Source organism: Molothrus ater, chromosome 1 (assembly GCF_012460135.2).
Source record: "Molothrus ater isolate BHLD 08-10-18 breed brown headed cowbird chromosome 1, BPBGC_Mater_1.1, whole genome shotgun sequence".
Taxonomy (NCBI): Eukaryota; Metazoa; Chordata; class Aves; order Passeriformes; family Icteridae; genus Molothrus; species Molothrus ater.
In genome coordinates, this window is record NC_050478.2 from 27,785,831 (window position 1) to 27,810,637 (window position 24,807).

General features: G+C 35.3%; 1 protein-coding gene across 1 annotated transcript in view; it reads right to left on the reverse strand.

Moving 5' to 3' along the window:
- THSD7A (thrombospondin type 1 domain containing 7A) overlaps positions 1-24,807 on the reverse strand; it is a 254,351-nt gene that overhangs the window by 58,367 nt on the left and 171,177 nt on the right. The window contains exons 9-11 of the mRNA XM_054514269.1: positions 11,982-12,173; positions 3,641-3,875; positions 516-631 (exon numbers count right to left, since the gene is read on the reverse strand). Of these exons, the coding sequence (XP_054370244.1) occupies positions 516-631; positions 3,641-3,875; positions 11,982-12,173 (543 nt within the window). The remainder of the gene's footprint in view (positions 1-515; positions 632-3,640; positions 3,876-11,981; positions 12,174-24,807) is intronic.

Consider the following 24,807-nt stretch of genomic DNA (forward strand, 5'->3'; position numbering starts at 1 on the left):
ATAGAAGCAGCCAGACAAAATTATGTACAACTGCATATCTACTTAGCTACCTTATCTATACCTTAGCTATACCCATCTCCTTGTATATAAAGACTTGGGTTTTTTTCTGATGGGCAAACAGCATAAACTTAGGTATTTCCAAACCCCATCTCATAATCTGACAATTAAAATGCTAACACTGTGTAAGTATTGATATTAAGATGATAAGCAGGTGATAAGAGCTATGTGTCTACCCTGTAACTAGTTATCTCTTTATCTGTGTAAGATGCAATTGGGAGTTTGTGACATTAGGCAAAATGTGGGAAAAAAATCCAAACAGATGCATATAGAAAATGGATAGAAATTGTTTTTTTCAGCAAAAAATCTATGTCCTCCCTGCAGAAGCTATACCAGATATTATGTGTCCTCCGTCAGAAAGAGATGTGTATAAGCATTCTGCCAAAAGTGATTGCAAGTAATTGACTCCCCATCTTTTACATTCTTAAAATTTATTAACATGCAATGGATAAAATTACCTTCTTGACAAGAAGAAGGACATGGTGTCCAGTCACTGAATGGAGTCACAATGCAGTCCTTCCTACAGGGAAGCAGACAAGGTCTCACAGTTTCAGGTCGGAGACTTTCAGGGCATCTAACAAAAAAATTACAAAGAAGCATTATCAAATAAACAATCACACTGCAATGAAGTAGTGAATTGTGTGAGGTACTCAATGTTTGTAGGCACATGAGGACAGTGCTTGTCTGTCCCAAATTCACCATGATGGAGCACAGCTATAAAAACTAGTAGCAATTAAATACATGTGGTGAAAGCAAGCCAAATCTAGTGTATGCTGCATCTCAGGATTTAAATAATCATCATCCCTCACTCACCACACTAGACTTTGTATTTTCAGGGTAATTTTCAAGCTTTCACATAATTATGAAGAAAAGCCATCCCATTATTTAGCCTAGTAAAATACATTTTCAGCTCTCATCACTTTATCATAAATATAAACTCTGGAAGGAGGCATATTTAAAGTAAATAACACTGCCAACCCAGGAACAAATAGGCATAAGCTGGCTGTGATTATGAGAGAAACCAGAAAAGGATTTAAAACTGCCAGATCAATGAGAGTGAGAAAGACTGTCAGTAAAGGCAAAAAACCTTACTTGTTTTAGGGAGAGTCTTGATCAGCATATAAAAAGGATTATTGGACTACCACATATGGGACTCATTACCCAGGTCATTTTCCCCATTCTGTGGGGATTCTGTCTTTTTTCATCAAGGAAAAACAACTCTCTATGCCACAATGCTTGTTTCAGAATGATACAATAACTCTCTCAGAAGTTCTGAAAATATTTGAAATAATTTCAAAATTTCTATTGCTCCAAAAACATACAGATTGTGGACTGTCTGAAGAATATGTAAAGATGTAAGAAAAACATAACATCCATGTTTACGAGCTTATGTATCATTATAGAAAAACATTACTATGATTAGCTTTTCCTCTTTTCAGTCCAGGGCAACTGGGATCAGAGAGGTGAGAGAGGCAAGTCTAATGGTAAAATATCAGGAAAATCTAGTCTCCATGGTCAGCAGAGAGCTATGCCTGTGCAATCTGAGGCGGACAAAAGCTGATTTGCAGTTTTACAGGAACATACTCTTCAACAATAATACTTGCTTGTGCATGCTTTCCATCAGACGTCTCTGCATTTTCCTGTCAATTCACATGTTGTTCTCAGTATGTGATCAATTACCATGAATGAGCTCCAATTCCTTGGTGCCCTCTTAAAATGGGATCTCCACCCCTTCTTTTTTTTCCCCTCCCACCAATGTGAAAAAACATGAAATAACACAGCTATAGCAACACAAATCTCCATTGCCCCTCTGTAAGTTCTCTCTACAATTTTTAGTCAACTTGTGCCTCAGTTCTATGTGATTCATAAAATTAGATTCTATATGCAAGGGTGTGTTTAGATATGATGTGTGTTTATGATCAGATACACTTAAACAAAACCTCTGCTTCCAATCACATATATTGACAATGTTGTCAGAAATTTTCTTTAAGATTAAAATTAAAAAAATGTTTCTGAAAAGCATTGAACGTTGGCTTGCTAATGGCTTTTCTTGCATTGGCTTTTCCCTTTACAAACAGGAGAAATTATAAGCATACAAAACAGTCTGAAATACACACATTCACCATTTTATGGAGAGCTTCATCTTTCAGGAGTGCTAAACACTACAATTGCTCTTCAGATACTTAGGCAAGGCAATTAGTTCAATTAGAACACCCTTTCTATGCTTTATATTGTTTGTATTTACTATATATGGCTTAAAGCAAAGTATTGATTTTTTTGCAGTCCTTACTCAAGGTCAAATTAAACAGAAAAGATACATGCTGGAGTCTGTAACTTGTGAGGCAGATAAGGCCAATAATATTGATTGTATCATACCACAGTAATCCTTTTTATTAAGGGGAGTTTAAAACAAGGTTCCTATTTACATTTTCATGTTAAATGTCTGGGTCTTTAAAAATGATTCAGGGATTTTGATGTGACAATTTGAAGGAACAACCAGGACCTTTTTTCACTTCACATGATTCATTTATGAAAGAATAAAACAGTCCTCCTCCCAGAATTTAACATCAAATCAAAGGTACAGGCATCTATAGTAGATTTTAAAAGGATGATAAATCATTAGAGGTTTGTGGGGTTTTTTTCTGTAAATATACCAAACAAAAGATAATTCTATCATGACTAAATAGAACAGCAACTTAATACAGATACACAACAATTTAGATTACTGAATGTGCAGACATTACTCCCCACATTTCCATTTAAAGTAAATTAGGCTTAAATCGACAGCTGAATAAAACAGCAAATGTCAGGCATCAAGCAAACATTTTGTGTGAAAATAGCTGCTTCGTGAACTTTCTAAATGACCTCTGCTACCAGTTCTTAGAGTTTTGAATCTGTTCTGAGTGGGATATATTTACAGACTGCAAATCCCTACAAAGATATTATCAAATGCATTTTACTAGCAGCTAATCTGTATTTAACCCTGGTAACACATTAAACTGTAAACCCAAATCACTGGGCCAAGGAAATAACTTTAAAAAAACACATAAGTGGGGAAAAAAAAACCCCAAATTTTTTCAAACTAATCTTCAAACTGATGCTTCAAATTAATGTCATGCCATTTTTCACTGTGCTGCAGCTCCTTGGTCTGGTTCTGCGATGGGCTTTAGTGTATTTAGATTCATATCAGTATTTTTGAATGGAACTGCACTAATCAATACAGTGTGTTGCTTGTTTGAAAGCAACACAAGGATCTTGGAAATGGTGCTGCTCTGCATTTCCCACACATACTCCAAGAATTTTATTGTGACTCAAGCTGATGGCGGTAAGGAGCCAACTGGATGTATTTAGCTCCCAGCAGAACCACCATCGTAAATACCATCCATTAAAATCCATACTGAGAAAGGTATTGTCTAGTCTCCCTCTTGTGCCAGTCTTGTATTTTTAGAAGATGAAATGTCCCCTCATGAGAACACACAGAAGAGGGTATTTTTGCCTTTGCAAGCAGTGTTTGGTGATAAAAATATAAAGCAGTAAAATCCAAACATTATTACAGCATGAAGACACTTTTAAAGATCTTTACTTTTTTGGGCCTACTTGTCCCACGTTGACTCTGACACAGATGACCTTTCTTGTCTGCATCCCCACGGAACAGGTGGCCTCCCCGTTCCAGCTGGCAGAGGAGTTGAAAGCAGAGACAGACGTGTCCTCTATGCACTGTCCCCACGGGCCAGTCTGCCAGTGGTACACAGTGCAGGAGTGCTCGTTACAGCTGCGCGTCTCCTGGAGGGCACTGCTGTTCGGGCACTGTACTCCTCCTGGAACAATGAAAGAGGGAAAAAGATCCTTCACTGGAAGGAGATACAATTTTTATTAAAAAAAAACCACTTACCACAAACTCACTTTGAAGTTTTATTAGTTATATATTATCAGTTTGATTACATGAAAGAACTGCTGTTCCCTTTTCCTCCTCTTCATATGCCCAATATTGACTTTGACAAATTTTGGTCAACAAGCCACACAGAACAGACTGTTCATGGACAGTATGTAAGTCTGTACCAAAAGGACAACAAAATAATCATAACTAGTATCTATAATACTAATGTGCTTGAAGGGATCTACAGCCCTTTATTTCTAGGTTCTCTAGAAAAGGCTGCAAGAGAACACATAGTGATGTATGAAGGCTGTAGACAGAAGAAATGGTCAATTATTCTAATTATACATGTGCAAAGACCACTGTTTATGTCTAATTCACAGATGAATTGAAAAGATCTTTGGAGCTCTTGTCCTAGCTCCTAGTGGATTTTTATCCATATTATGTAATCCAAAGAGGACGGTACAGCTGGCAAATTCCAGGTCCAGATTAAGATAACAAAGCCTATTACAGGTTAAGATTAAAATGCAATCAAGTGTCAATGATTGTGAAGAAAAGCTCAGATGATGCTATCTTTGTTGTGTTTGGTCTCTTTGATAGTATGTTCAGTTCATTATATTCAAGCACTTCAAACATACTTTGGCCTCCCAGTCCTCCAGGAGAAATGAAGAGGTCTTTCCTACCAGAGCTGATCATAGGCTATTCCATGTCCAGCCCTGTGAGCAGGTGTTGTATTGCACTAAGTAGTTTCTTTAGTTGTGGTTTTGCACTGGGTGATTTGAAATTTGCACTGAGTAGACCTTATATTGCACGAATTGTTATTCCCTTCTCTCATCACATGGTCTCACACAAGCAGACATCATGCCCGCTAAATATCTGGTGTTACTAGAACCTAGGTTTGAGATTCTGGCCGAAAGGAACAATGGGACTCCTATCTCCAACTGATGGAAAGGCAGCAAAAAATCTAAGCAACATTTTAGCCTCTCCTAAAAGACAAGAAAAGTAAGAGACACAATTGAAAGAGGAGCTTTTTTTAGTTAAGGCTGATAATCTATATGACTTTTCTCTAAAATAGATGCTCCCACCAAATGCATGGTGTAGAGTATATTTATACCCCAGCACTGAACTTCAGGTTGACTTTCTGCTCTACAGATATGTGGGAGGGAGGGGGTTTTAAGCACCCATCATTAAAATTAAACAAAAAAAGTATATGTAACCAAAGAAACAATGGATGCTTCAAATACTCCAATTCAAGAAAGTCAAGTTGCCAATATAAAAATACTTTATACCCCAAGCTGCTCTGCATGGTCTAGATCTGTAGCAAACATGAGAAAAGGCTCATTCTAATGAAAACACAAGATAAAATCATGATTCTCAATTTATTTCTCTAGGAATATTTTTAATTTCTGGCTTTTTCCTAAAAATATTGATTCAAATAAGCAACAGGAAACATCATATCAGTTGAAATTTCATGCCATAGACTAGCTAATATTAAATTTTGCAAAGCGGGATTAGAAAAACCTACAAATACATGAATGTAATTAAAGAATAACTTGAATTTTTTTGGTACAAAATGGATGCAACTCAAGTCTATCAGAATTGCTTAAAATATATTTAAAAGATAGATTTAAAATAGATTTAAAATATTGAAAATATGTTTAAAATATTGAATGCCACAGGCACCAGTTCTTAAGACATTTGAGAATAGAGTAACAACTTAGGTTCAGTTTCAGCAGCTATGGAAGAATATATATTCAGGGGAAAAAAAGAGATTGACAGGGACTTGTAAATGAAAAACATTGGGGCATGAATGTCTGCAGCTCAGTGGGAATCCAGTTCTGTTCAGATTAAACCAGGAGTTAAAAAACATGCAAAGACTGAACAAAATGTGGAAATAATACTACTAAAATAAAAATCAATGCGCCATTCTGTCCAGGAAAACAGCATTCTCTTGCGCTTCCTCCAATTTAACTAGGTACAGAAAATGCAGAAGGGGTTGGAAAAGTGGCAGTTAGAGATGCCCTTTACAACATCTGTGTAAGGGTAACAACTTTATGAGCATATCCCCAGTAGAGGACAGGTTTTACAGGAATGTAAAAGTTAATGAGTATCACAGAAAAAAAAATTGAATAGACATTTGAATTCATCAGAATATAGGAAAAAGGGACAAACAATAATAAACACATCCTTTAATAATAAATGATCAGATGACAGTAAATAACTTCTTGGCAGTACTAAAAATAATAATTTCAAGGATACAAAAACCAATTGGGGCTGAAGCATTTAGTTTTGGGTTTGGATTTTTAAGCAAAGTAGGCTTGGAAGGGAAAAACTAGCTTGCAGGACTTGCATATTGCTCATAAAATAGCTGACAGAATTGTCATACACTTAGATTGCTTTTCTGCCTGGTTTGGAGCTGCTAAAGGGGTAAGACACCTTGCTCTAGGATATTCAATGATTGGATTTAAAAATTTTTTTTGGTGACATTGATTCAATAACTTTGAACTTTCAAAACGTTAAACAGTTTTTTAAAGCATTTAGAATCATTTTAATTAATCACTTTGATATAATTCATTTTTGCAAAGGCACATAGTTTTATAACTGCATTTCAAAACAGCTGGAATAATCTTAAAGTTTGAGAAAACAGATGTGACTGAAGTGCCTCTTGTATTCCAGTGAGTGAAATGGGTGTTACTCATTTCTTTGCTGTAGGCAGGAGGTAGTCACTTCTCAAGGCAGCTGCACTTCCTGAAGACAGACACAGTCAGAACCAAGACTGTTCCTGCTCTACAAACATTGATGCTTCCTCCCCTGGTATGTATCAGTTTCACAAACCAAGCAGACCTGTCCGAAATACACAACAGGTCAGGATGCAGAGTGGGCTAACGGTAAATTTGAGCTCTGTCCTCAAGACTTTTCCAGGATAGAGTATGAACCCTTGACCCTCACTACAGTCAGCAATCTGAGCTGATGGGCTCCTGTGCAAAAGAAGAACAGTAACATACCCTGCCCTGGCTCACCTTTCTCACACAGGTGTCAGGTCACTTAGTAAGTCTTGCCTGAAAATTCAGGTCTCACAGTTCCAAAACTAAGTGGGGTTTTTTATTCCTGTTTCATGAAAAACCTCATGTTCTCCAAAATTTATTCTTTTGTGAATGAGCAATTTGCTGCTGAAATAAATACTCAATTCTGTGCTTTCAGATTTAATTACCAAGCACTGTTATTTCAAGCCAGGAAAAAAAAACAAAAATTAAAAACAAACTCAATAAATGTAGGAAGAATAAATACATTAAAAACCCCTAAGCATAACTTCTTGTTTGCAACTATGAAGTCAAATTGTATTGGAATTTAAGAGGAATAAAGTATATAAACAATAATCTGAAAAGTATTGATAAGAAACTCCTTTGATCCAGTTATTTCTTAAATATTCAATAAATCAGTCTTGCAGATAGACGAGAAGAGCTGTTGGTCCCTGTCAAACAGAATATCTAATGAGATGGACAGCTGATATTCTATACTATCTAACTGTGATGTTTAGTGCTCTGTGCTACATGGTCATGCCAAATAGTCCTTCTGGCATTGCACTTTGCTGATCTATGAGCATGTAACACCCATAGCAAAGCACTGCTGCGCATATGCATCCCTGCCCTAAGAAAATAATAATAAATAAAAATTCCCTTCTCTCTCATTTTAATAAATTAAGCTTTTAAGTTGTCTTATTTTCCTCTTTGCATTATTTTCCTCTTTTGCATTTTTGGTTTTTTGGTTTTGGTTTGGGGTGTTAAATCTTTACTTTTCCAAAATTGGTTTTACTGATAAAACTTAGGATGTACCTACAACATTACTGTTATTCTGTATTGCACCAATTTTCCAGTCTATGGCAGTGTATAATCAAAACAGAATCAATCTACATATTTATTACTTACTGAAAGACTAAGATAATTCAGTACTTTTGAGTCTCAGGTCCAATAGTAATGTGAAACAGTCTTAGTGCACACTACTCATTATATAAGATTTACTGTAAGCAGGGAGTAAAACAAAGAAGAGAAATATTAAACAGAGTATACACCAAAAGTAGACACACCCTACATTCAAGAGATAGGCTGAGCTGTATACAATACCTTACTGGATTTATGCAGAACAACTGTAGGATGTATCAGGCAACATTGCTATGTCCTTTGCTGTCATTTTTTATTTTGAGACAGTGACTTTTCTAAGTTTCTTACTGTACCATGAAGATATATTTGACAGTGACACAAATGAGCTAACACTATAGGCAGTCTCACAGACAGGCAAATTTATAAATCACTTTGCCTTTCAAACCTTGGAGCTGAGGACAATGATCTCAGAAAAAAATATCAAAAAATTGTTATTGTGACACTCATTTTCACATGGAGTCATCTCACATAGCACAGTAAGTCTTTATCTTGTGAAGAGACTCCTTTCTTTCCACTGAATGCAAGTAAATAAGCCCATCCCAGATGTGCATGACCACACTGTGCTTGAGGCTCTGCAGCACGTGGTTTGAGCACATGGAAAGGTCTTGTTTGGAATGAGAAAATGATGATGAGAGGATGTACAACTGAGGTCAGCTCCTGGCTCAAGCAGAAATCAGTGTGGTGTTGGAGGGGCAGTTGGTATCCCAGAGCTCATTAGAAAACTTTGTCACTGTTGTAATTTACATTTGGCTTGTATTTGTTGCATTTTACATAGAGCTTATAGTTTTTCTGTGAATCTACTCTTCACACCGAGGAATTATTATAATACGACTGAATTATTCCTATTCTAAATCATATAAAAAATTGATTAGACTGTGGTTGTTTCCTGGTGGTCAGTCAGCTAAACTTGATGATTTCTTCAAACCAATTCAGCAGCAGAGATAGATTGGTACTAAGAGGAAAAAAATTTTCTTAGGTGTGAAATGACATAGCTCTATTACAGACAGTTATATGCCAATATTAACAAGAAAAGTGGTAGAATATGGTATTTTTCATTTCCAAGAGGAGAGAAACGGAACAATCACAGACAATACTTGATAAAAAGCCATCTGAGAGCCAGATAAAAAACCTATTTCCCATGTATCTATAGAGCCTCAAAAATTTCAGGGGTTGTTCATTTTTAAGTACCCAAGTGAATGAGGATTGCAGTATTCATTGTGTATGCAATGCCTGCAATGCTTTGATGTTTCTAGGCTTGTGCACTGAATGACTAGCAGGAGGATGTGTGTGATCAAGGACTCACACCTGGATTCCTTATGTCATTTTAGAATACAAATTTAGCCTTATTCATGGATTTGCAACAGTCTTGCATATTTTTTCTTTAATTAATATCCAGTCCTGATACATAATAGGAATAGTATATATTTATTCACAATATATTTGTCCTATTGTGTTTTGAGTAAAAAACTCAAGGCAACAGGATACAAAAATTTCTATGGAATAGCTTACCTAGCCTGGTCTGTCTCTCTTAGCAACAGCTCAAGAAAAGGTGCAGAAATCCAAAAGAAAACTTACGTGACTGTTCACCTGAACAGAACTGATAGCTGTTTTCAGAACTCAGCTTTGAGTTCTGAAAAGTGTAGATGGAGTTATTGGTCTTGCATTTATGAGTCTTGGAATTTTTAGTTTTATATGATGCTTGTAGAGCTTCCATCTACAGTTCTGGGCATTTTTTCTAAGTTCTCAATGGAACTGAGAACTGCATGTTTTCCAAAAAATGCTCAATGTGAAGCTTCCTTTTATATCAGTGGAATACAGATATTCAAACACTTGAATATATTCTGTGCTCCTAGAACAAGAAATGACCTCCCAGCACCCAGCATTTTATGTTTTGGGAACACAGCTGATCTCAGTCATGGGATTCTGGAGGTGAAAATTCATTCAATTATTTGTCACGTAACAAATGACTAAGAGGCATAACAGGAGTATGAGGAGAAAGATGAAAATAACTCTCATTCCACTGAAGCATAAAAAAAAGTTAAACTGATAAATGTTTTAATACAATACAAGAAACGGTGAAAAGTACTTTCCAGCTAAAATTGTAAAAATACCCTAAACCTTGGAAGGTTCTATCATTTATGTATATACTTTCATTCTCTGAGTTTGTATGGAGTGCAAAGGAGCACTATATTGAAGAGATCTGATGAGATGTGAGTGCACTCCTGGGTAAGCTGGGCAGACCTAGCAGCTTGCATCCTTAAAAAGAGCACAGAATAACTTCATCTGAAACAGTGGGAAAGAAGGCAGGGTTTGAGCAAAGCTGAAGCACTACAGCACCCAGGTAATCAGTTACCTTTCTCAGCCTTATTTTAGGGATTTCTTCACTGCAGCCTCTGTGCTTTGAGATCTGTCAGTCTTTGTGATCACTGTGCAGATTCTGATCACTGCACAACAAATATTAATAAAATTCACATATCCAAAATCCAGATAATGCTGAACAGCTTTGCTGCATCTGCAGCCTTGTAAATTAACCTAGGTTGTATTAAGTATCAAAGTCTGAATCAGGAGCTTTTAAGACTAAGCATAAGAAAGTGGAATAATTTTTTCAGTAATTTAGATTTTGACTTCTATGGCATGCTTGTCAGGATTTAAATTTCTATCTCTAGGAAACTTACAAAAGTATATAGAAAATCTATTGTCTTGACCTACATGGACAAGCAAGAAGCACATGAATATATGTTTATTTGAATCATATGGCTTTGTGTTTCCCCCAAAATGAGTCTGACACACTGTATAAAAAAAGGGAAACAGCAAACCTTTTCTTTTATAACTTCTAAAAGTGTTTCTACTTTGTTACATTAGAACCATCTAAGTAATTTATTATTTGCATAACCTACTAAAATAGAGTACAGTTCTGATTGCCACTTACCTTTCTAGCAAAGATTCCTTTCAGAGAAAAGGCTGAAAGTGCTCTATGTTTTTTTTTTTTACAATCACCCAAATTCTGCCAAATACAGAGTACACTTTTAGCAATGTTAGTTGTGTCTTGCAAACAGCAAAGTATATAGCTACTCCATTTCATTGCTTCCATACCTTGCAGTTTTCATTTCTCAGCTAAATTTGATCTTAAGATAAAGTAATAAAACGGTCAATAGTTTAAAAGAAGAACTAACACATGCACGTAATCCTTTTACATTGAGGCATTTAACTTTTCTGTCAGTAATAAATGTGAGTAAACATCTTCCAAGAACTCTTTGGTGGCTATGTCTCCTGGCTCCTGGTGTTGCATGAGGCATTGGCACACTTGACGTGGCCATTTTTGAACCATGTTATAGACAGAATACATTTCCTCTAAACCCACCCACCCCTCCAAGTACTTAAAATCAAAACAAAAAGAGCTGTAGGAACCATGGAAAATCATCAAAGAATAGCCATGAACCTGTATCTAAAACCTGTTTTCTCTTCTCCTTTATATTCCAGCTATGTCTTCTCTTTGCATATGCTACAGACACTGCACAAAGATCACTTGAACAAATGGAAACCACTCAAGAGTGAAGACTTGCAGGGCAAAACCCAAAGTTTTGCTATGAATAACAATGTTAGTGGGATAACATAAGTTACCAATAAGAGAAAAGAAACTAGAAAACCCTTTTGCTAACATTTGAACCATTAAAATCCTCATCTTTTCAGCATTCAGGATACTTATATCCTTCCAAATTGGACAACATTTGAAGCATTAAAATTCTCATCTTTTAGGCATTCAGGATACTTATATCTTTCCAAATTGGACATAAATTAGCATTGTTAATCTGTATCGGATGAAAAGTTTGTCTTGTTTAATGTTAATGAAAAAAAGAAATCGTATATCTGAAATAGAAACAGTAACATTAGGCACACTAAAAAAATATAGTAACTGAAATGAGCAAAAGAAATCCTATTTAAAACAGCTTTAGGTACCAGGAGTAAATGTAGGATAACCATTTAAACAATTTTGCTGTATTTAAAACCCCGCAATGTCACCTAACAATTTGTTTCTGTTGAGCAAGAAATTACTTTGACATTACAGAGGCAGTGGAGGATTGGCAATCCAAGAGGAGAGGGCGAGCCCTTACCTTCCCCAGCGTAGGCCAGGACGGAGCGGGCGCGCAGCTGCTTCCCTTCTGTGGTTTTTCCGGAGCAGGTGTGCGAGCAGGAGGACCAGGCAGACCACGTGCTGAGCACGCAGTCCTTGGGGCACGGCGCTTCGCACACCACCGGGATCGGGTAGATGGCATCTCTGCACAGCTGCCTGTCAACCTCTTCTCCTGGGGGGGAAAAAAAAAAAAAGGCCGTAGCAGTCTATCATTTGCTAAATTAACTTAAAATGAGCAATCTAGTCCAGATGGGCGCACAAATAAATTAGATTCTGTTCTTGTGTATAAACAAGGTAAATAGATTTTTTTATTGCTTGTCTCCTCTGCCTCGATTCTAGAAGAGCATACTTAAACCTAAGTTGATTCGATAGTCTCATTAAGGGAATGCCAGCCTGGTGGTCTTTAGGTTTTTGTTTTGTAATACATACTTGATCCCACACAAAATCCAAATGTAACAGAGTATATAACAACCCTATGGAAAATTGTGTACATCGAGATACATGTATAGAAATGACCCAGTTTTGATCCAGATTTGTGGGAAAAGGGGGAAAAACATCCTAACTTTGCCAGTTTATAATCCACAATCAATCCTCTGAATTGCAGCTATCCATCAAAACATGCAGTAAATTACAGTCAGAGTGTTGTTTGGTTAGAAAGATCTTCATTTGTTAGCAAATCAGCAACACATCACACTTTGTGTCATGGAGGTATAACAAGATCTATGCATTTGTATTCTGTAGGTAAACATTTCATTATAATAACAAGATCCAGGCTGGTGGGAATTGCTTAATGAAATATTAGCTAGTATTTAAGTAGCAGGGTTGCATTTGTTTTCAATCAGATAATCGTGGGACCACTGTGTCTGAGATCTGTGCAAACAGCACCTTAATCACAATATGGATAGTTTTGTGAGGTGACATGATTTCTTGATCAAATAAGTGAATATTTATTAAGGGGGAAAGAATGAATGAACAAATATTCTGATATCAGTAAGTATCATGATAAATCTTCATGTTGGAGCAAATGATGGAAAAAATGAGAGAGAAAGATTCAGGTCCAGTTTTTAGAATTCCAGCCTTGTAAGCAGAACATAATGCCTGCTATGAGGAACTGAAAATGTTGCATCTAAGAGCACACTGGACTTTTGAGGCCTTGATAACCACATACAATTAAGGCATGAAAGAGCCAGCTCATTTGTAAACATAAAACTTTTTTTTTAATTATTTTCTAAAAAGGATAACACTTCAAAGCATCTCAATGCATTTTGTGCTATATGATCTTTGTTGTACTCGGGTATAAAACCTTCTGTTATGATTCATCTATTGAGGCACTCTTGAATTTTACATGATCCTGACAGGACAAAACACAAGTTGTCTTCATTATGCACTTTCTAAGACCCATCATGTCAACCCCTTTGTTTTAATAGCCAGTGTCAACAAAATAATGTCTTATCAATAATTGCAAATGAATGTAAGTCTTCAATGCAACAAAATATTTGTTAGATATATTGATCAAATACCCTCTAATTGAATCATAAAGGCATCAGTTACTGTTAGTAACTACCACAATGGATTCGGAAAGCTAATTCAGTAAGACCTGAGCACATTATAAATGAAGCCAGAGATGTAAAAGCTCCGCTTTACTGAGTCTCAAATTAGACTTTATTGCTCAATAGACGTATAATAATGAGTTTATTCAAATACTAATCAAAACAGAAATTACATAAATTATGTTTTTTGTCATTCAGAGTTTACAGTCTTTTAAATAAGAATCTCTTAAACTGAGTTCCTGAAACCAGGAGGTGTTTTAGTACTAAATCAGATCATGAAACCCAGAAATGTTAACCAAATTCTTTGTGAAAGAGTTAAAGATGAAGGCCATCCATTCAATATTAGATCCTTTTGAACAGTGCCAAATATTTTAGTCATACAGAACATTTAGGCACAACAGAAGTACAAACATCAATCTACCCGGCTTCTGAAAACCCAAGAAAATCCTGCAGCTCATGTTTTTAAAATAGTGTAAAGTAGTCGTAGTCATCTGAATTATAAAGACCTTTGAGATCAAGTCAGCCTCAACAGCTATATTTTCCCATATTAAAATACAAATTTGAGCCCTGCCAAAGGCTTCGTGGTTCTCCCATGCCAAGCTCTGCTTCCCTCACTGGACTCAGTCTTTGCATCAACTGTTCCCTCTGTTATATTGCAGGTCATCACACGCTGACACCAGTGCAGGAGGGATTCCTTTCTGCTTCATCAGAAGGGCATTTGTTTGGGCTCAAGGACAAGAGATAGAGGAGAGGACTAAGGTTCTTTTTCAGACTGGAAGAAAAAGCTAGAAAAGAGGTGAAACCTACTCTCAAATTGTTCCATTGCTAGATAAGACTCAATAAGGTAAACTGCTAGGGCACGTGCACACTTTGCAAGAAATGCTACTATTACAATAGTGTGTCACAGTATAAACAAACAACACTATACTGAATTTATTTATCACTTATTGGCTTTATTTTTTTTTAATTTAAACTCAAGCCTAATTGTGCCACAGTGAAGATTCTTTGTGACTTAGTTTCAGTCTGAGTTTATATCTCAAATGAAACCAAGCCTTCACTCTCTCCCAAAATCAAAAGCCCTATTTTTTCTTTGCTTTTACAGAGAAAACATTCTAGAGATATCTATCTTACATATTGGCATTTCATTTTTGTCATGTGTCCAATTCTTATCTGATTAATTCAATAGCATAGAAATGTAGTTGGAAGAAATGTTTTATAATGGGTACTTCTTATCTTCAGGGAAATATTTTATTTGTACTAAATTGTTTCTGACATTTCACTAATGATTTTATGAACAACTTGACCTTTTTTGCCTTCCTCTTTAAAGGGTGTAGTGTAGTCAACCACCAGGAACCACTCAACCTGGGAACAGGTTGGGAACAATGCCAGTGTAAAGACTACTTAGAAAAAGTCCCATTTGAAAATGTTTGCCATTGAGTGTTGACGCAAGTCCAGAGAAGGGCCATGAAGGTGAGCAGAGGGCTGGAATATGTCTCCCATGAGGAATGGCTGAGAAAATTGTTCAGCCTGGAGAAGAGAATCCAATGAGACATTACAGCAGCCTTCTAGTGCCTGAAAAAGGCTGACAAAAAGATGAAAAAGGGATTTTTGAAAACGGATGTAATGATAGGACAAGGGGGAAAAGCTTTAAACTAAGAGAGAATATTAAAGAAAACATTTTTTACTGCAAAGGAGGAGAGGCACTGTATAAGTTGTCTGTAGACATGATGGATGCTCCATCCCAGGTTAGAGGGAGCTGTGAACAACCTCTTTTAGTGGAAGGTGGTTGGAAATAGATGACCTTTAAGGTCCCTTCTAACCCAAACCATTCAATGATTCTATGATTTTATTTTAACATTATGGGTATAAATTTATGTTGCATAAGTATTGAAGACAGAACTCCAAAAAAAAATTACTGAAAGGCGTCTGCCCTGGGTTACTTATACTCTAAACAGAATGACAAAAAAGTAAAAAGCACAGACATGAAAACAGAATATGACATTTCTGTCAAGAGAAATCTTCACCACTTATCAGTTGACTTGTTCATTAAAATCCAGCAATGGAATCTAGCAATATTCCATATTTGCAAACAATGCCTTGTTGAATTATATTTCTCTCTTAGGCAAGAGACACACAATTTGGACTAAAATCTCTAAATAGCATTTAAGGAAATGACAGCACATAAAAATGGCAGGAGGCAAAAAAGTTTTTTTTTTTTCCAAAAATTTAAAATGTCAAAAGTTGTTTAAACTTTTTCTGGGATATTTTTTTTAACAGATTTACAACAGTGAAGAGTGCTGATGGATAGTCTTTTGAATACCTATCTCTTATCAAATAATTATGCTGGATCCATCTGAACAATCAGCAAAGCAAGTCACTACATTAAGACCTCCTTTCAGCCAACTTCTTGGCTCAAAGACTTACTGATATATATGCCCACGTGAGAGCCACTACTGAACTACAAAACTATTTAGTTGTTTTAAGACAAACAAACAAAAACAACCAAAAAACGCCAAGCCAACAAAAAAAAAAAAAAATCCCAAACTACAGATTAGGCAAATTTTTACAGATCAGAGAGGTAGCTTGTGAATAGCACTCAGGAGAAACTGATTAATTAATAATTATCAGTATTTATATCACCATTCTTGTTTTATTACATTCACAAAGCAAGTATTGTATGTGAAAATTTAGTCTGGATGCTAAAGGTTGAGCTAGACCACATTGTGTGGTTAATGCAGTTGAATCATGTCAGCCCTTTGCGTTTTTGTCTACTCATCTGTAAAATGTATCTGATATTTAAGTTTCTTGTAAAATGCTTTAAGTTCCAATGGGAAGCATTCCTAGAGCTGGAATCACTAGAGAGACATGGTAAAGAAACCCTCTTGCTTATTGTGCACCATCTTTTAACATGGTGCATGCTTCAGTGCACAGTAAAAAATTGCTGTCAAATTCTGACCTGTAGTAAATGGGAAGGCAAGGGCTTAACAGAGAGAAAAATGTTTTTTAAGCCTTAAAATGAACAGTAAAATCACTGCAAGATTCAATGAGGCATAGAGAACAACTTTAAAAAAATCAGCATAAAATAAAGTTGCTGCTGGAGCCCTATGTAATAAGTCAATGAGCCTGGTCTCAGTTCTAAACACGGAAAGCAGCTATTGTTTCTGAAAGAGTGACCTAAAGCCTGATACAAACTAAGTAAATTTTGACAATAAAATAAAAATAAGTGAAATTAAATCAAGAGAGTGTTTTGAACTTTAATAGCTAACATTATTTTTAACATGCCTGTGTAATCAGTGAAGGACAGGAATATCACACATTGGTAAAACAAATTTTACAGTTGTATTTCAAAGTTCATAAAAGAAGTAATGACAGTAACTGAGCCCAAATGCTAAAACTGAACTGCAGCCTTCATATTACTCATTGCTTGTTTCAATATGTTCAAATTTAGTATTATATCTTCAACTTGAAGGAAAAAAAGTCTCTGTTCTCAGTATCTTGTACATGATGTGTCATCCATTGGAAAACTGCTGGGCAGCTGCAATATTTGGAAAAGCAACCCAGAGCTCAATATTTAATGTGATTGTGGGTGAAGGAGGCCTTGTCATTATTTAACTGCCTTCAGTAATGCCTCTAAGCATGGAGGCTGCAGGAGAAAAATGCAGTATTACTTCACACAATAGCAAAATCTGTGAGCTGTGCTGTTTGCCACTGACTGTTTCCTTCCTTTCCTGTGCAGAAAAATAATCAACAGGAAAGTATTGAACTGCCTCTAGTATAAGTTGTAAAGGCTGAAATAGCTGAGAATGTTCTTTATCTTGAACTCCTGTGCAGTTTCCCATATGCATTCCTTTCACATGAGGGCCTATACCTGTCCCTGCACTGACCCCCTTGTCAACTTCAAAATCTGTCAGACTGGCTGAGAAGCCAGAAATCCTGTGTGGACTCTGTCCACCAAGAACAAAATATGCCTATATATATTCAAAACTTACTAAAACCCGATCTGTTCTCTGCACTCAGTCTTGTTTTCACTTGGAGCTAACTTTTACCACAGCCACAGTTAGTAAACCATATCCTTCTCTACTAAAAAGTCATCAGTCCATAATCCACCTGTCCCAAAGTTACAGGAATGCTATGACTACACTGTAAGAGTAGAGAAGCAGTGTTAATGAGTTTAACTGTAATGACTTTAAAGACAATTTTTAAAAATTTTATATCATTAAGTAGGAAAATGTACAAATTTATCCAAATGTGAAATTCTATACTAGATTTTCTTTAGTAATAACCTGGTCAACTCATTGGATGATGAGTCTAATGCAAAATGGAAATTCTTCACATTACAGAAAAGCTATCTAACTTATCAAAACCTCATACATCTTCACATGCCAGGACACCTTATATCTGCAAATGAGCAGACAGTAATCATTCACCAGGATAAACTGAAATTATTGTTTTAATTTCTAATAATTCTGTGTTTCTTTCAAATCATTAATTGCTTACCAAACTTCACCACAACAGGAAAAATCATGCATGCCTAGCATGAATGGTGACAGCAAATTTTGTTTTCCTTCCAAACCTAGAAGCTCCAGAAGTAGTGCAATGTTTTCCTTTTAAAATGTATGGAAAAGGACCCAGGACTGATTTTTTTTTCTTTTTTTTCTGGCAATTCTGTTTTGTTGTTTGTTTTTCCTTATACAGGAGGAATTCTCTGAGGAACACTGTCTTAGAGCACATGTCTCTAATTAGAATGTATACACAGCTTCAAAAAGCTGACCCAGATTTTTCTGGAGGGAGAATTTAGAAGTTAATTTCTGAAAACCTAATCAAATAGAAAGGAGAAACGATGATATTTACATGAAATTCATCATTTACCATCTTGTTTAGCTCAACAATCTTAAGAGTATTTGGAAGAAAAAAAACCAGCACGTGCAGCAGTATCTGACTGACAGAACAAGTTTTGCCCTTCAGTCAGTTCAATACTAGCAAATAGCACATATTTTGATAGACAATAGGAAACTTTAAAAGTTTTACTAATCCCACTATCCTTCATATCATGTTGATGGTATTTATTCATATCTGCTCAAAAAAATCCCTTTAATGTCAGTAAAATGGCAGTGTCTTTCAAAATAGCAACAAGTCTATTACCTTAGCAATTATTTTCCATTACAGTTCTTGAAACAGCTGTCAAAAAATATTGATAAATTTTCAACATTTGGAACAATTTTTAACCTCTCTAATTATCAAACTGTAACATAAACTACAGATTATGACCTCAATAGATCCTACTATGTTGACTCCTAAGTTTTTCAACTAACTAAATGTGAAAAGATTGTTTATCTTTCCCTTGTATTATTATTATTATCAAGTGAAGCTTTTATATTCCTGTCTAATGCTTAGGTGCCTAGCTGGTAGCTCCAAGTGTTAAATCAGTTGCTAATTCCCTAATCACATGCCTTTCTCTCAATCACTCTTGCTAAGTAGCATTTGCATTTAATTAAGTACATCTTAATTAGTTGATGGTTAATATTCTTGAAGTAATTTTCTTCTAAGAAGCCTAAGTAGAAACAGCACTGATTTCAATGAAGACAAATACACTGGTTACTCACATCTGTTCATTATGCAAAAATGACAGAAAGTTGGTCCAATTGTTTAATGATATGTAAACATTGCAGGATTGTAAACTCTTTGATTTGATGGTTTGTGTGTGCAAATTTACTGTGGTTTTGCTTTCAGTGTAGTATCATGCACTCTATTCCTCACTGAAAGAAAAATGGTAAACATGATACTTCTGCCACTTACTCAAAAAACCCATTGTGAATCTCATAAACATGTATGTTTCTATTTCTTTTTTTTTTTTTTTTAAACAAGAAAATTGAGATTACAAGCATAGGTATTATCATCTTTACATTTTTACCCTTTCTGCACAGATAAACCAGAGACTTATAGAAAAGGCCACTGGCTGCTGTCCTTTGCCTATGTAAATACTGGAAGATATATATACCTTTTAAAATAAAACAATAAATTTTAAAATATGATTTTGACTTTTTTAAAGCAAACATTTGCAATGACAAATGACTATCAATGACAAGAAGTAATAGTAAACAAAATTAAAATAGCTGGAGCTTAGAAACCCACCATATCCAGTGTTTTTACAATCAAAGATAACAGCATGTTAACACGCTCAAGGAAAAAATAATGATCTTTTTATTATTTTCTATTCCTTAATGAGATGAAACACCACATTTTACAAGCAATAACTTCTTGTTAATGGCTATATGCAAATTTCTTCTTTATTCACCTTATGGGAAAAATAATTCTGATGAGTGGGATGACACTGGCTTCAGGAACTCCCACATCCATGCAGAAATATAATTTGAAAAATAGTACCTGAACACTTCAGCTCCTTCTCTGTAACCAAACAGTAAATGAGCTCAGTTACAGCTTACAGGATAGCATGCGTTTGCTAGCCTTTCCCACAACACAGCATACCACCAACTGTGTAGACAAAAGGCAGAAGCAGGTAACACTCTGCAAGTGGTTTATAGGAGAGCTAAACAGTATGAAAGCCATTCTGCTCCAGAGGTAAGACAGTGCTGGTTACAAGGTTTCTTCTCTGTCCTTAAATTCATCCAAATTTTCAGTCACACAAATTTCAAGAAAAGTGAGTCGCTGATAAAAAAAATCCAGGTCAGTATTCCTTAATACATCAGGTAAATAATACATTAATACATCCTGCACCATATACAAAACAGTCACAGGAAAAACCAAAACCAAAATAACACCCCATACACCTTGAAATAATGGTAATAATAAAGGGAAAACTCTGACACAAAAATTAAGAATATATATTTAAGATGGATATTTCCTGCTATAATTGCTTCAGATGGAAAACATCTTTGCATATTCTTTGGCAGTAACTTAAAAATAATGGTTAAACATAATGAACTAACACCTTCAGATACAATATTAATGTTTCCAGTAATCCCATTTTCATGTCTGGTAATGACAGAACATATGTACCTTCATTTATATTAGAGTCATCTATCAGGATTACAGTCATGTAGACAGAGTCTAAATTTGCCAGACACAAATAAAACCAGGGAAAGAAATAGCACTTCTTAACCCAAATAATATATTTTTATTTAAAATGCAGTGACATTTGGCCAGATCAAATAGCAGTATAAAAAAATAATATCCCATAACTATGCTAAAATAGAAATATACAGAAAACTGAGGAAGAAAACCCCAAGAAACCAAAATCAAAACCAACGTAACACTATGCACTTTTTTCCATGAAAGGGGAAACTTATTTGGGCTTGACTACTCAATGAGAGTGAGAAAAATGAAAACTAACTGTTCTCTTTTTGCCATCTTAAGATTTGTGGTAGCCACTTTGAAATTCCACCTCATATTCCTTTATGCTCTTTCTAAATTTTCACTATATTTTGCTAGATTTATTCAGGTTGAAAACCTGAGTTTGCTCAGAAAGTATTGAAAAAGATTTTTCCAATTCTCTCTCTATTTCTAAGTGGTGGGGGTGATGGCAGCCACAATATCAGCTCCCCCAAGCATACAGCAATCACTTGGCTACCAGCGAAGGTCTCAGTTAAAAAAAAAATTGAAAAAAAAACCAATAGATAGACAGAAGAGGCAAGTTCCTTCACTATGCACACAAAGGCACACATAACACTAACTATGGTTTAAAAAGTAACACAGCCTTTTTATCTCTGACACACCCTGTAAGGTACTCAGTGCATATTTTGTATTATATGCATCAAAGATTAATGGAAAACTCTTCTTACAGATGATATTTCTTTGATTCTTCACTACTTCTGATAGCACTGAATATTCAACAGCATGAAATAGGCTGTAAATGAACTGCTAAAGTCAGTATCTGTGAAAAAGCCTGACCTAAACAGGGATACTGAAGAATTAATTCAAATTAATTAAACTGGGACTTTGAAGGAGATTAGTTAAACTGTATTAACATTTTGTATGGCTATCTTACTCAGAAAGAGAAAATTCTTGACAAATAAAATTAGGAACACTTAACTTCAAATAAGAGGATTTACAGACACATTTAATATAGTTTAAGTTATTATTTTTGCAGTGAATTTGGATCAACTTTGGAAAATGCCTTCATGCACATAACCAAAGTAAACAAGAACTGAAACATGATAGGCCTTTAGCTGAAAATCTCCTAGTCTTTTAACTTGATGCTATAGTAGACTTGTACCACAGGGATAGAAGTTCAATAATTCTAATAAAGACTCCAGCAGAGTACCCAAACACTGCCTAACAACAGGAGTAAAATTTTCCTACTGCTTGACAGGTAGTTGAAACATTTTCATGGTTCATTTGCTAATGTAGTCTTACTGAGAATGATAAGGAACAGAGAATACAAGTGTATTGATCATAACCAAGCAGAGTTGCCTTCTAGTGTCAAATAAGCCAATCAAATGTCATCTTGATATGAAAGAAAAAATAAGTTTGATGACAGGCTATGGTCCCATTGAGAATAAAATCAATATTAGTCATGGGACCAACTGGGATCAATATGTCAAACCAATAGGCCATTTTAGCAGGATGGAGAAAGGAGAGGAAAAGTGCTGACAGAGCTAAAAGGAAAAAAGAGGACAGTGAGAACCTTGAGGATGAGATCACTTGAAAATTAACACTGTATTTCTAAAAACACTTGTCAAAATCACCAAATCACCTTAAAAAGATACAGCTACTTCCAAGACTAGCTAGCTACTTCCAAGATAAGTTTATTCTCATAAACTTTTCCCAATCAAGCCACAATTCATATAGTGAAAAATTTATATTCAAGTATGACTTCCAGAAAAAAAAGATTAAAAATACTTCCTCCATTTGTATTTAAAATGTTAAAGAAGCTCTACTGTGTTTAAAAGTCAAGAAAAGTCTTTTCACAGGCTTTAGAAATAGTGATGGTGTTATTTGAATAATGGTAACAGTAGGATTTAAAATACATGGATTTGAAAATGCAACATGCATTTATTGCAATGTGTCTCTTTGATTATTTAAAACCCCCATGTTTTATTAAGCACTGAAAATTATTGTACTACTTTTTCACTGCTGAGTATTCTCAGCAAATTTTTAACTTCATCACATATGGACACATAGACTGTTGTAGCCTTTTAAAAGGTATTTCACAGGTAAAAGCCTTTTCACAGGTATTTTATTGTAAGTGCTATTTTACACATTTCACCCTTCCATCCAATAATGTCAAAATAACCTGGAGAACAAGTTTGGGAAGGGCACTGGAATGTCAATGACTTCCAACCAGTTTGATTAGAAAAGATATTTCTGATGTGCTGAACTAGACTAACATTTAGGGATATGAGTTAGGAATAGAAGCATAAAAAGGAAATAATAGGCAAGAGAAGCAGTAGCATGAAAACAATGTGACAGTTCCACTAATGTCAGTAGAATGACAGTGCTCACCACAATAATTTCAATGATTTCCTACACTGAGGTACTAATCTGCATATTTTCAGCAGCTACCTTAAATGGCCTGGGTTTTCAAGAAACAAGACTTTCACTAACTTCAAGCTTCTCATTTTCAGCATAATCATTATCTTTGGTTAATAAATTTATAAATTTAAGCTAAAAAAACTACAAAAAGTTGCTTCATAAATGGGTTCATAAATACTTCAGCAGTGCAGTATTCTCCTAGAATTTGGCCACGAACAGAGTAATGTTATTCTTCTCTATAATGCAAAATCTTATCTCAGATGAAGGGAATGATTAATGACCTGCACCTGACAGAATATTAAGTGAATTTTTCAGGTGGTCAATTATCTAATATTTCACTACTATACTGTGAATTTGCAGCAAGTTTACAACTGTGCCTTCATATACATTGTCATACCTCCTGCCACACAAAGACACATGTAACTCAAAAAGGGGTTTAAGAGAATAAGAAAAATTATTTTATATGGCTAAAGATGATTGCAAACATTTTCTTTGCATTATTCATCCAGCTGCAGCTAGTAAAGAGTTGTCACCCTCTATATAATCTGACAGCTCAATTCAATCACAGTTAAAACATAGGACCCAAGAGGTGTAAGAGAGATCACTGCCACTGTCATGTTTACACATTTCTGAGAAATGGTTTTTAAATTAATTTCATGGATGCTTTTGTCTGTGTCCTACTACTGGCAGATAAAATGCAGTCTTTGGAGAACACCTTTTTATCCATCTTGCAATGAATATCTCATCATTATGAGGGGAAGGCACAGCATGCCTTTAGGGAGCTCAGACTGTGAATTAATCTTCTCTTTTGGAAACATTTTCATAGTTTTTCTCCCAAGAAGACTAAAACTAACCCATCCTTTTGACTTTTTTCTCTCTCCTAACCTCTAAGTGTATGGATTCAGAGAAGGAGCTGTCAGGAAAACAACCAGAAGTAAATTCCACTACATCTTATAAACCTACTCTGTGGAAGGACATATTGTCACAAATAAACAACAAAAAAAAACCTCCAGGAATACCTCTGCAAGTTTAGGGACATTACAACTTCTTTACTCTGTTAATAAGTTATGCAAGATAATGTCCTAAACTCACAGAAGCCTGAGAGATTTCATTGTAGGTTGACACCTACTCACAGAAATAAATTGTACCCTGAAAATAAGGTTCTCCTTCACTGCTGGTTTTCTAGAAGCTTCCCACAATATATAAGATGCTTCTAGTTCATGTAATTCTTCTTCCCCTGTTTAAATAAAAACCTCAATTCTGAGGCATCTGGAACAAGAAATTTCATGTATTTTCTGCTTAATATCTTTTCTCTGGAAAACACTAATGCAGCAATTTACTATTCATAAAATAGTATCAGTAACAATAAAGGATGTCTAAATAAAATTAGAAACAAACATCTGATAATTCCTAGGGCAAGATTTACATACTTAATCCATAAATTAATCCCCCAAAACTATATCAAGAAACCAAAGAGTAAATGCCAAAATGAAAGGTGCCTGTGTATAAGGCAGTTTTTTTAACTGTATAATCACATGCTTATTGTTTTTCCACTGGGTCCCTTCCTCCTTCAGTTCACAGATTGGAAACCCCTTAATGGGGAGCTATTTGGTATTTTTAGTTTTATTCTCTTTGTTCAAGTCATGATTGAATGTTTTATTTACCACACACTAATTAAAAGTGTTATTAAAACAGAATTGGCATTTTTCCTAAGATCTTTCTGTCATGACTATCAGACGCCCACCAGCACAGCATTATTTTCAG